The sequence below is a fragment of the Trichechus manatus genome, unplaced genomic scaffold (genome assembly GCF_000243295.1).
Source record: "Trichechus manatus latirostris isolate Lorelei unplaced genomic scaffold, TriManLat1.0 scaffold00163, whole genome shotgun sequence".
Lineage (NCBI taxonomy): Eukaryota > Metazoa > Chordata > Mammalia > Sirenia > Trichechidae > Trichechus > Trichechus manatus.
In genome coordinates, this window is record NW_004444099.1 from 3,371,784 (window position 1) to 3,384,208 (window position 12,425).

Genomic DNA, 12,425 nt, shown 5'->3' on the forward strand with positions numbered 1-12,425 from the left:
AATGGTTGTTCTTGAACTTATTTTTATTCTTAATATTCCTTCTTTTGGTAGAATTAATTCATTTTGTTTGGCTGTCTGTCTACCTGTTTATCCATCCATCCATCTAATATGTATCACTAGCGACAGTATCTTTTTGCTCTTATGTCACTTATGCCCATATTGGCCTTTATTGATGACACTTGATGGCATAAAATACCATTATAAATTTAATTTTTAGTCTTAGTTTTAAAATCACTTGCAGATTTAATAACAATGAGTCAAGTTACCTTCACTTACCTCTCTGTATTTGTAACTTTGTCCTCTTCATTACCATTTATCACATCTTCAGCACAAATTATCAGGAGTATCTTTGTTGTCCACATTCAGAACTACTCCAGATATTTCAGATAAAATAGCCGTATGGTGGCTATGATGCCAGAAGGAACAGATGTAATGATAATAGATTCCAGGTGCTGGAGGGTCTTTCTTTCCTGGATTTATTATTTGTTTTAAATATATAGCCTAGTTTTATCACAGTAACAGTGGTGATAGTTTTTAATGAAAGTGTGATTTACAGAGTATTTTACTGGCTCTTGAATTCCTCATGGATTAAAAAAGAAAGTATGTTTTAAATGGATACTCTGTGTTCAGATAGTATGATGGAGTCAGATAGTATGATGGAGTAGAATGCTAATATAATTTCCCCATTACCTTACCTTGGGCTTGTGCAGGGTCAGGAAAAAATAGAAGAGACTGTTAGTCTAATGGTTTAAAAAAGCTCCTGGAGATGCTAATGGAATCAAAAAACTATTTAGAAATCATTTGCGAATAGCTGAGACAGAGGGAGACTTCTCTGAAGATGTGCGTTTAAATAGAAATTTAAAAAAATACTTTTCTTTGACCACCTCCACATAATGAGGAAACTAGTTCATTGCCTTAACAGGGAAAATTATACTTGGTTTTTATTCAAGCTATGTATTATATTATGAGTAATAGGATAAGTAGAGTCTGCATTGCTAGAGAAGTTACCTTCCTGCCTCCTCCATGTAGCATGCTCCCAGATTCCATAGCATTTGTGTAAGTAACAATGCCCCAGTAACGAATATTGCCACATAAAACTATTCACAGGAAATCTTCTGTAACCCAAGCTATGTCATTGCTGGTTGCCATTTCGTGATTGTAGATTACTGGTGTTTTTCTTCACTTTGTTTTGTGCACATTGTTGGTTACTTTACTGACTGTTCATCGATACAGTTTTTACCTCCACTGACAACCTTTCCCTCCGTATGGGCCAACTGAAGATTATATTTTGGGTATCAGCTTTGTAGTTGTTAGTTATAATTTTATATTATAGATGAACACTTGGAAGTGAAAATACGACATACGTATTTGAGTGTATTTATCTTCTGAGAGATTTTTCTTTAAAATCACTTTTTTTTAAAGGAAAAAATGTATAACCCTTCAAGAAAGTAATGGATAGTTCTTCCCATCAAGCTGCTGATTTGGGATTTTGAAGGAAATCTCTACATAGTGTGAAATATTTTATGTAATGTTTCTGTTTGGGAAATAGGAGGTGTGATCTTTTTCTGTTATCTCCCTCCCCTTCCCCACTAAAATATATGAGCCTAGTTATATTGATTATGACCTTCTCTCACATTTGGAAATGTTCTGTGGGGTGGTAGGAGCACATCCTTTGAGCCTGATGGACCTGGATTTGAAACCCCATCTCTGCTCTATCAGCCTTGGCAAGTGTTTTAGCTACCATGATGTTTATTTTCCTCTTCTTTAAAGTGGTAGTTATATCTATTTCCTAAGATGGTTTGAGAATGTAACAAGGACACCACAGTGTCTGATACATCATAGATTAATTCTTGCCTCTCTCCCATATCCACTAACAGTTACATGACTAACCTAGCTGATTGAAAACTGTTTTCAGATATGCCTGCTCAAAGAGTTATTGGGAAGCAAAACAACACAGCCTGTCAGGAAGCAACCTGAACATTTTATGTATAGTTGTTTTTTGTGGTGCATTCACTCATTCAGTCAAGAAAAATGTCCAGCCTGGCTTAACAAACTAGATTCACTTTGGTACAGGCAAGCACAAGAATGAATAATTTTAGACTAGAATAAAAAAGAAATTGAACAACTTGGTAAAAGTAAATGATTTGAGCAATAGTTTCCAAAACAGTGTGCATCAGAATCACTTGAGGAATGTGTTAACAATGCATATTCTGGGCTCCATCTTAAGAGAATTCTGATTCAGTGAACCTAGTGTGGAACCAAGGGATTTGGGGTCATTTCAATCATAGTAACTTTGAGGATATGGTAAGTGGCAAAAGTTTAAACCAATAAATAGAAAAAAAATGACTGTCAACTTTAGGCATTCATGCCATCTTAATACTATTTTCTCATTAATTCAGATAAATTCTGTCAGTAAAGCTAATTGAAATTGATCCACTCTGTAGTCTATAGACCTTCTCAAACCATATCCAGCCCTTCATTTTACATAATCTGAAGCAAAGACTGCATCACAGAACCCTGAAGGCCACACAGGACAAGTGTGCTGCATATATATCACAAGATACATGGAAATCGATTTACAAAAGAGTTAAATTAACAGGTGATATTTCAGATTAGGGGAAAAAAAAGGATTTACGGCAAGGATGCTTTATCACAAGGTCCCTTGATGCATTTGAAATAGTATTTGATTTATACACCACAAATTTTCACTCAGCTTTTCAGGAAGACAAATATCATATGAAACAAAATCTCCTATTGTTTTGGAGAGAAGAGGAAGATACTTCTGAGTTCTCTAAGTTGTAGACTCTGCTGTTTCAAGGTCACTGTTCTTGACAGAAAGGTAAATTATCAACTGTGGACTTTTTTTATAAAACATGAATTTTACCCTCCATTAAAATTTTTTCAGTATAATCTGACTCTTGTCTTAAAATAAAATAATAACGCAGACCATGAGAGGCTTTTAAAAATAACCCATCACAACTCAGGTGTTTGTTTTTAATTTTAAAATGTCTCTTCCCCATTATAGTTAGTGGTAAAGTGAAGCACAGTTGCTGATTGTCCATCTGCTGTACTCTGTGGAGATGTCAGAGTCCTGAAAGCATTGATCTTGGGTCCCTTGCCCTTGGCAGCTCTCTGGTCAGGCCCAGCTGTGGTGAATTGAGAAAGTAATGGAAGCAGTTGGAAGCTCTTACTGCAGGACCTCCTCACATGGATTCTTACTGCATAACCAACCCATCTGGACCTTTAGATTTTTTATGTGTTATGAGGCTGTTATACTATCACACAGCATGATAAACTATTAAGAGCTATGCCAATGTAAAATGTTATTATATCTACTCTAGAGATTTCTCACCTACTCTGAGACCCTACTGCTTAGGCCGTTTATCTGCCAGCCCTATTACCTCTCCTTTCACGTGCCTGCCATCTGGCTGTTACAGCACATCTGCTTTGCTTTCTTCCAGTTTACCAGTTGTTCTTATTAAATACCTATTTTCATGCTTTCAGTTTCTTCACTAATTTTGAATGTTTAGTTTGAGAGTTAATGTCTGTCTTCTAATGAGGAGTCATCAAAAACAACCGTATTTTTATTCCCATACAATGTGATTTTATTTTGGAAAATATTTTTGCAAAAAGATTTTGCTCTTTCTAAGAAACAGTCTGTGGAATCAGATAGATCTGAGTTCAAATCAGGATTAAGTTGTTTATCTCATGTGTTAAATGTGGACAAGTTTTCTTTCCTTCTAAAAAGTATCATTTATATTAAAAATCTGTATAATTTTATGGTTTTCTAGAACATTTAGGAGGGAGTAGGGATACAGAATTGATGAAAATAAGCTTATCAGTAAAATATATTATTTGAACATGAGCATATATTTTAGCGTCTATACACCAGTTTGTGTAAATTACATTTCATTTCTCTCAGGAGAATAGAGAAAATTCTTCTCTATTAAAGGCAGGTATGAAACTTTATGGTTTAAGAAATCTGCTTGCCTAAACAAAAAAGGGAAAAAAGAAAAAAAATTTATAAAGTATTTTCAATCAGCAGTAAATTGAACATGTGTTGAACATGTGTTCAGCCTTTCACTGTGGATCCCTCTTACAGCTCCCCATGCAATCTCAGTTTAGACATTCTTGTATTTCTCTCCTTGTGTTTCCTGATTTTATGTCTGTACCTTGGGGCTGATATTCAGACTTTTCTTTGGAGCACCTCTTCCTTACATTTGCAGTGGATCTGCTATGTTCAAGTATTTGGGGTTTTCTTTTCTTTTTGATCAATGAGATTTAATGTGAGAGCCCAGAGTGGTGCACAGAAACAATTCATTTAGCCCATGTATTGTACAGGTAGAGGAAACGAGTTAAATTAGAGATCCCTAAACAACATGTCAGATAGCTTTTTCATTCTGTCCGCAATCTCTGGAAACTCTCTGGGTCTGATGAGAGAGAGAGAGGGAGGGAGAAAGAGGGAGAGAGAGACATAGAGGGAATGGAAGAGAGAGTGAGATGGGGAGACGGAGGGAGGGAGAGAGAGGGATGAGGGGGAGGGAGAGAGAGAGAGCTTTTCGTGTAGTGGAAAGACATAATGGGCTCTGGATCTAGAGAACGGTGGTTTGACTCCACCAATTATTAGCCTTGTGTTCTTGGGTGAGGGCTCTACTTCTCTGAGGTCAGTACATATCCATAGAGTTGTTATGAAAACAAAATGAGATAATTTATGTGATTTGTTATAAATGTGATTTGTAAACCTCATAATACTGCATAACTTTATTACTTGGTGCAGCTGCTGCTGTTACTGGGTCAAACTCCCTACTTTTCAACTCCAAACACAAGTATGAGTTTCAGTTGTTTAAACAGGTGAGCAGAAGGCAGGAAAGAGGAGAAGGGGGCTCTGAGGGTAGTGGTCAGAGGGAAGAATGGGGATATTACTGAATGCTGAAAAAGACAGGTTACAAATAAAGGTTCTAGACACAACTGATGCAAGTTGCAAATGTGTGGTGGAGAGAGATTTCAGACACAAATAGAACCTTTAGCAGTTTGTTACCTCCGGAACATGGCAGAATAAAAAGTAAGCAAACGAATAACCCAATATTGTTTTTCTTGTAAAGACCCTTTTCGTTTAATTTTAAATCTGAGAAATCTGAAAACTCTTAGGCTGTTAGACTCTTACTGTGACATAGGGCCTCAGATGCACAGAGTGTACAGTTTCAAGGTGACTGCTTCTATGTATAGAGTTGTTCATAGGTGAACTTTGAATGTTTAAAGAAAGTGGTTTGCTTCAGGAATCCAAGGACATATATTTGTGAGGCCCCCTAGAGCTTAAAATTTCTAAAAAAAAAAAAAAAATGTGTATATATATATTTATCTATGTATGTATATATATATATATATCTATATATATATATGTATGTGTATATATATATATATATGTCAACTTGAAAGTGTCTGGAAATAGACATAAAATGCTTACTAAGACAAATTAATCCTTGCTTCTGAATCTTTTGCAAGGACAACTTCAAATGAAAAAAAAAAATTCATGGTTTAGATAAATAAGTTTTTGTACCCAAATTTTGATACACAAATAATAGATGTATAATTAACTCTGTATAAATTGACTAACTGGGTAATGCAAAATCTCAGTGATAGAGGATTAAGAATGTCCTGAGAATATCACATTGCAAATAAATTAGAAATTGGAAAAATATAAAGATGAAAATTAGACTTAAATGACAAGTTTTTGAATAGTAAATAATTTATGCAAAATATGTTACAAAATCTGAGATGCTAAACAGTTGATACAAGTACTTCATCTGACATTTAGTTTCATTTAAATTAGTAATAGAGTTTGCTTCTTCAAACATTTTGCATATTTTTCTGTTTCTGACTTTGTATATTTGCAACAAAAATTTGCTCTACCTTAAGTTTATTCTTCTTGCAGCTGCTCTTAAATTTGCTAGGATAAACATCCATAAAATCAGACTTTCATAGATACAATTTTTTGGAAGAAATAAAAAAAGTTAAAAGTTTAACAATCCTTTTGCCAGTTTTTTCTCCATTGTTTTGCTTGTTTTTCACCCCGGTTAGATTGACATATTGTCAATCTACTTTTGATACCACAAATATAAAATGACTTCACATAAAAGTGCGCTTTGCTTGGTGCAACAATAATTAAAACTTGCAGTTTTATGTTAAAAAAACCCCCATAAAGAATGGTGTGATTACCACAGATGAAATAGCAATATTTTCCAATGATCTGTGTCAAGCAAGCAACATAAATTGATTATTTCAGCCTCTGAAAAGTCAGGTTTTCTCAATTTGATTTCAATTAACTTTATAATACAATTGCATAATCAGTATATGGTCAGTATTGGTGTCGAATTACTCTGAGTTATTTTTCAGGTATATTGGAGGCGAATCCCATGATGAATGGCAATATAAACCATTAGAAAATCTTAAGGACGTATACAATCTACTTTGAGTGACAAAGTTCTTTACCATGGCTCATATCTATGTAGAATGAGCGCGGATGTTTAAAATTCTCCTCGAGCAGAGAATAGATGTAGCGCACATATATTTCCTTTGAGATGTTCCCCACAAAATATAGCCTCACAGTTCTAAATGAGAAGTCCTAAAAGTCAGGTACATTTTGCACTGACTGATGGTTATTTTTAGGTAAACCACTTTGGGTTAATTAGGAGAAAATTGCTACTGTACAGTTATTATGCTCTATCATCCCACCTTGGCCTGAAAATAATGAGATGTAACAAAAGTTTTTCTTTGTCACTGGCAGCTGTACCTAGTTCAGTGTATCAAAGTCTGTTGCTGTGGTTACGGCCTTTGTTTCTAGTGATGTTTTGTCCATACCCCCTCCCCTCCTTAACAATGCGCTACTCAAAGAATGAAATAATGAGTCATTCATTCGGAAATATGTTGTTAAAATATCCCTCTTTATCATTACATTTCACTGCTTAGAAACTAGGCTGTAATTCAAGGCAACAGTTAAGTCCGAGAAGAACTGTTAAAAAAATCTTTGATTTTTTTTTTCATCTGTAAGAAAAACCTGTCTATGTAATTGAAGAACCTCTTACAAGTCTGAACAATTAAACCCTTTTTGGTTAATGTATTATTTCTGGAACAAGTAGATAAAATTCTACGCAGTAAGCATGATAAAAATCGTGCATGTTTGGTACAGCACAGAATTTTAGAGTAAAGTTTTCTGGGCACAAAAGCAGTAACAAAACAGTCCCTACAAAACTGAGTAACTCTGAATAACACAAGAAATAATTTCTGTTAATTTAAAATTTTAGAAACTGAAATGTGTAAAGTTTGTAAAGTAAAATGTAATTAAATTATGGTACTGTACATACCAATTTGTTTCTATAATTGAAACTTTACAATATGAAAAATACATTAGCTCTGTACAGTTTTTACAGGTAGGTAGGATGAGTTTTGAAAAAAGATTCTTTTCAGGGCCATACTCAAAAAAATACTGCACAACTTAGCGAATTTACAAAGTGTAGACTTGAAACAATTCATGTCTTCTTTATTTCGTGAATCAATCTTGGATTTTTGTTTATTTGAACAGGGGATTTGTTTTGTTTTTGTTTTTAGAGTCCACAATGAACAAATGTTCCTCATTTTGTCCCGGAGGTTACGAAGTTTGGTGGCAGCCCTTGGCTACCAGTTAGCTCATTTAAGCCAGCTGCTGTTTATGGTCACCGATTCGGCCGGCTGTTGTGATTGTGCTCAGGTCCAGCTCAGTCTCTAGCTGTGTTTCCATCGTATCTTCCTGTGCGTTCGTTTCAAAGGACTTATGAGAGAGAAGTTCATGATGCACCCCGCAGTAACTTATTGTGGGCTGGTCGTATGCCAGAAAGGTTGACACATTCATTGATAAAGGTATCTGGGGAAAAATGACATGAAAAAAGTCAGTTTCATTGACAAGACAGACAACTTTAGGGCAAGATTCAGATGGAGGCTGGGAGGTACTGACCTAAATTCCATGGTACTAGGTAACATCTGTGGCTCAAGTGTCCCCACACTCTCCCGCCAATGTCCCTCATTCTCATACTAGTGAGCACAATGCAACAGCTTGAACACGTTGGAAGAAAAGCTGCTCAATTGTTAACTACATCCTCAGATAAATAGCCTAAGTGGTTCTGAAAATGATAAAAGCTTTATTAAGAGTCAAAAAATGTTTTTCGAGCTGTAGGGTAAAATTGTGTTTTGAGAACTAAGAAACCTATTACTTGGTTATGTATGTTTTTCAGACACACAATAATGGTTCTCAAACTTTTAATACCTCTCTTGTCTCCACCTTCCTCCTCTGCCAGAGTTTCTGATTCAGGAGGTCTTGGGTGGGACATGGAATTTATACTTCTAAGAGATTTCCTTGTGATGCCAGTGCTGGTGGTTTGCAGAGTAAGTACACGTAGAAAACCAGTGTAGGAGAGAATTGTCTTGCCAAGCCAGTCTGCCCTCCTTACTCAATATCATCTTATGGTTTATTTCACTTAGAGGATTCTTTGGAACACTGATGTCTGTAGTCTGGGCCATATTTCTAAAATTTAGGGCTTGGAGAGCTCTTAAGAGAAAAGTATGGGTTCTGTAAAGGCCTAAAGAGCATCAAAGGATGATGCTGTTTTGAAGAAACCAGTGATACATGTGAGGAAGGGACTCCCTGCTAATTGTAGCTTAATGAAAGAAAGCAAGATTCAAAGGCATGAGGACAAAGGGAAGGGTGACCGTTGTGAGAAGGGAAACATCCATGTTACAAACAAAGGGTAGTCTGAAATGTATCAGATGTCAAAGTCTAGAGATTATTCCCATTTGTTTCCATAAGTTAAAAACTTGGTTTTTCAGATCTGCCTATGTTTTAGCACATCAGTTCTGATCTTTATTTAATATCCTACTTACTAATTCGTATTGTTTTGAGTTCCCTTGGATAGAAGCTTCTGCCGTTCTTGTTTGGAGAATGGATAAAGTACATTTCTGTTTGAACACATCAGACAAAATCCCCTTCCGGTCTAGGCTGGGATTACAGCCCATAGCTAAGAAAAATAGAATGTCTAGGTTTTATTCTTTCATTAACTCCTTCTTTACTTTCTTTGTCCTCCTCTCCTTGCATACGAGCCCTCCTCGCCTCTTCTTTTTCCATCCCTACCCCTCCACCCACCGTTATTTCACCTGTGGTAAAAATTGGTTGAGCAAATGTTTCCTTGTTTTGTTTTAAATAAAAGTTCTACTTCTTTTGAGATTATCTGTGTATAATGTAGACATTTCAGTGTACCAAATATGTAGCCCTTAGTCCTCAGGAGGCAGAAATATAATCCAGTTCATCAAATTAAATTCCTGAACAAAGCTTCCCTTTTATGTGGATTATTATTTATGTGCAGCATGAAGTTATCTGATGTGTGAATAAAAGACATTATGCACTTTTGAAAGATGGTCAGGGCAATTGCAAGTTCATAAAGAAAATAGCTTAACAGTAAAATAGGATGCTTCCAAAATTGATCCTTTATTAAATAAGAATTCCTATTGTTATAGATGAAATAGCTTGGATAACTAAAATATACTATTATGCAAACGTAATTGTGCAGCATGAATAGATTTGAATTACAGGATAGAACAAAAATAGAACGGTTATTGGGTACATGAGTTTTACATTAGCCTCTGGGAAATCAATGCTCTGTAATGTGTTATGGGTCATATATCTGTAGGATTTTATATACTTGTTCTTATTTATCATGGAAACTTATGCCTCATATGTGCTAAATCATTCTGATTTACTGGGAATTAACTCTACTGTGAATAATTTGTAGTTTTTGTCTGTGGTCATGATTTATGAAAAATGATGCATCATGATTCGTTTATTCTGTGTGTGTGTGTGTTTGTGTGTTCACAATTTCCGGCTTGATTTAATATCTAAAGGTCATTGGTACCTAAAGTATAAGCTCTAATTTGACTCATATCAGTTAAATAGTCAGCTTTGATTATCTATTTGAAAACCCCACATATTTTCTTTACAGAGTTTCTTATTGTTGGATATGCCTTATTTTAAAACATCTACTCCCATGATTGTACTTCTTGAATGTCAAGACATTCTTTTTTCACATTTTAATGTTTCTGAAATTGTTATGGCACTTATAACCAATTTGGGTATTTAACATGTGTTTGTTTCCCCAAAATTGATAGTGCATTTTAAAGGTGATGACATCTAAGTATCTAGAAAATAACATAGTAAGAAGTATCAGAAGTAGAATTTAGCAGCTAACCATATCTGAATACATCATCGAAAGAGATTTTTCACAGGTTGAATTAAATGAATTTGAAAACCTAAGATAATTAGCATTGGATATATACACATGTATATTTATAGGTATACATATATATATCCACATGCACATATACACATATGCGGTATTTAAATATATACATATACACACATACATGTAGAATCTTAGAGTCAATTATCATTTTCAAAATCATTTTACTCAGGCATGCAAAGTACAAATTAAAGGGGACACATTAGTTTTGGACCACTATTACGTATTTGTTATCTCTATAAGATATGTATGTAAATGTAATATATATACCTATATATGTATCTGTAATATGATATATGTACAACACATGTATCTATGTTCACTATGTATGGGTTTTTACATACATTTTTCACATTGAGTTCAGGTAAGACTTTGCTGAACTATGAAAATTTCACACTGGCAGTTTTTTCGAATAGCAAGTAAGATGATACTTTCTTTTTTACATTAAGAATTGTGTTAAATTTATTCGTTTCCTTTTCATTTTTAAATTTCTAAATATTGTACACAGATATAGTGAAAACCATGTTTATTCTTTAGTGACTATTGAAATGAGCAAAAATTTATTGAGCATGTACAATATATGGGCCACTATGCTTGATAATATATAGAACCTATAGACAAATCTGTCTGGAAAGAAGTACAGCCAGAGTGCTCCTCAGAAGAAAGGATAGCGAGACTTCGTCTCACGTACTTTGGACATGTTATCAGGAGGGATTAGTCCCTGGAGAAGGACATCATGCTTGGTAAAGTAGAGGGTCAGTGAAAAAGAGAAGACCCTCAATGAGGTGGATTGACACAGTGACTGCAACAATGGACTCCAGCATAGCAACGATTGTGACAATGGCGCAGGACTGGACAGTGTTTTGTTCTGTTGTACGTAAGGTCGCTATGAGTTGGAACCAATGCAATGGCATAGACTTTATAAATATTAGTGGATGGACTGAATGATTTAGGTATAAAATATGGCCAATGATTTTCTTTTGAACTCTATATTATTCTTGTCAATTGCTATAAAGAACAATTCACCAGATATTTAATTTAAATATAATTGCTATAATGTATTTTAACATATGTTGTGTAAAAACAAATTTAATTTAAAAGATCTTATTTGCTGTTATTGAAAAAACACTTTTATTAAAACAAACAAACAAACAAAAAAACAAACTATGCTCTTAGTAGGAGCCCTGGTGGTGCAGTGGTTAACACCATCAACTGCTAACCAAAAGGTCAGTAGTTCAAAATCACCAGCATCTCTGAGGGAGAAAGATGTGGCAGTCTGCTTCCTTAAGAGATTTACAGCCTCAGAAACCCGATGGGGTCGCTATGAGTCAGAACCGACTCGATGGCAGTGGGTTTGGTTCTTATGCTCTAAGTAAACACTCATTGCATTAGAATATCCATGTAGTACAGAAGTTGAAGGTAATTTTTGAGTACTGTATTTTATTTTAAATTTGATTATATGAAGTATAATCCTAAATACAATAAAAATATATTACTGATTATATATATAGATAAAGAAAAGATACTTTATTCTGGAAATTCCATAGATAGGACTATTCCTTATTATTATTGAATATTTAGTTCTCACGTGGTAAGAAGAAAAACATAATGGACGCTAAAAATAGGAAAATCTTAAAAATACTTTTTCATCACTTTTCAGATAGGGAAAAATCAGTAGGCATTGGAGCAGAAAACAAGTTGGTAGGGGCATTTATATTGAAGATAAATTTACCATCTCCCAGGTATAACCAAGGTATCTATATTTCAAAGAAACTACATGCTTACTCTTCATTACATGTTCTCTTACTCAGGATTAATGCTATTTACTATACATGTCCCTTACCAATAATTTTCTATATTTTTAAAATTTTTCACATGCAGAGTTTGGCTCTTATTTAAATGATAAAAACATAAGAGAAAGACTTAACTGCATAAAGAGAAATATGTTTTTCACTGAGTAAATAATAGGAGTCTTACAGCTGGTATTGTAAAGATGATGACTTTAGTAAACTAATTTTAAAAATTAAATATGTTGTACCTGTTTAATATAAAGTAGTGGTTAATGATGAAAGCGTAAAGTAGCTTCTTTGACTAGTTCAAAATGTC

The 12,425-nt window shown here is 34.4% G+C and overlaps 2 protein-coding genes across 3 annotated transcripts in view; one reads left to right on the top strand and one right to left on the bottom strand.

Moving 5' to 3' along the window:
* CTNNA3 (catenin alpha 3) overlaps positions 1-12,425 on the top strand; it is a 1,802,815-nt gene that overhangs the window by 527,289 nt on the left and 1,263,101 nt on the right. The gene's annotated exons all lie outside the window — the stretch shown is intronic.
* Positions 5,729-12,425, bottom strand: part of LRRTM3 (leucine rich repeat transmembrane neuronal 3) — a 201,937-nt gene continuing 195,240 nt past the window's right edge. The window contains exon 3 of one of the 2 annotated variants that reach the window (XM_004386411.2): positions 5,729-7,897. In XM_004386411.2, the coding sequence (XP_004386468.1) occupies positions 7,688-7,897 (210 nt within the window). In that variant the 3' untranslated portion in view covers positions 5,729-7,687. The remainder of the gene's footprint in view (positions 7,898-12,425) is intronic. The other variant, XM_023740787.1, reaches the window with a different exon arrangement.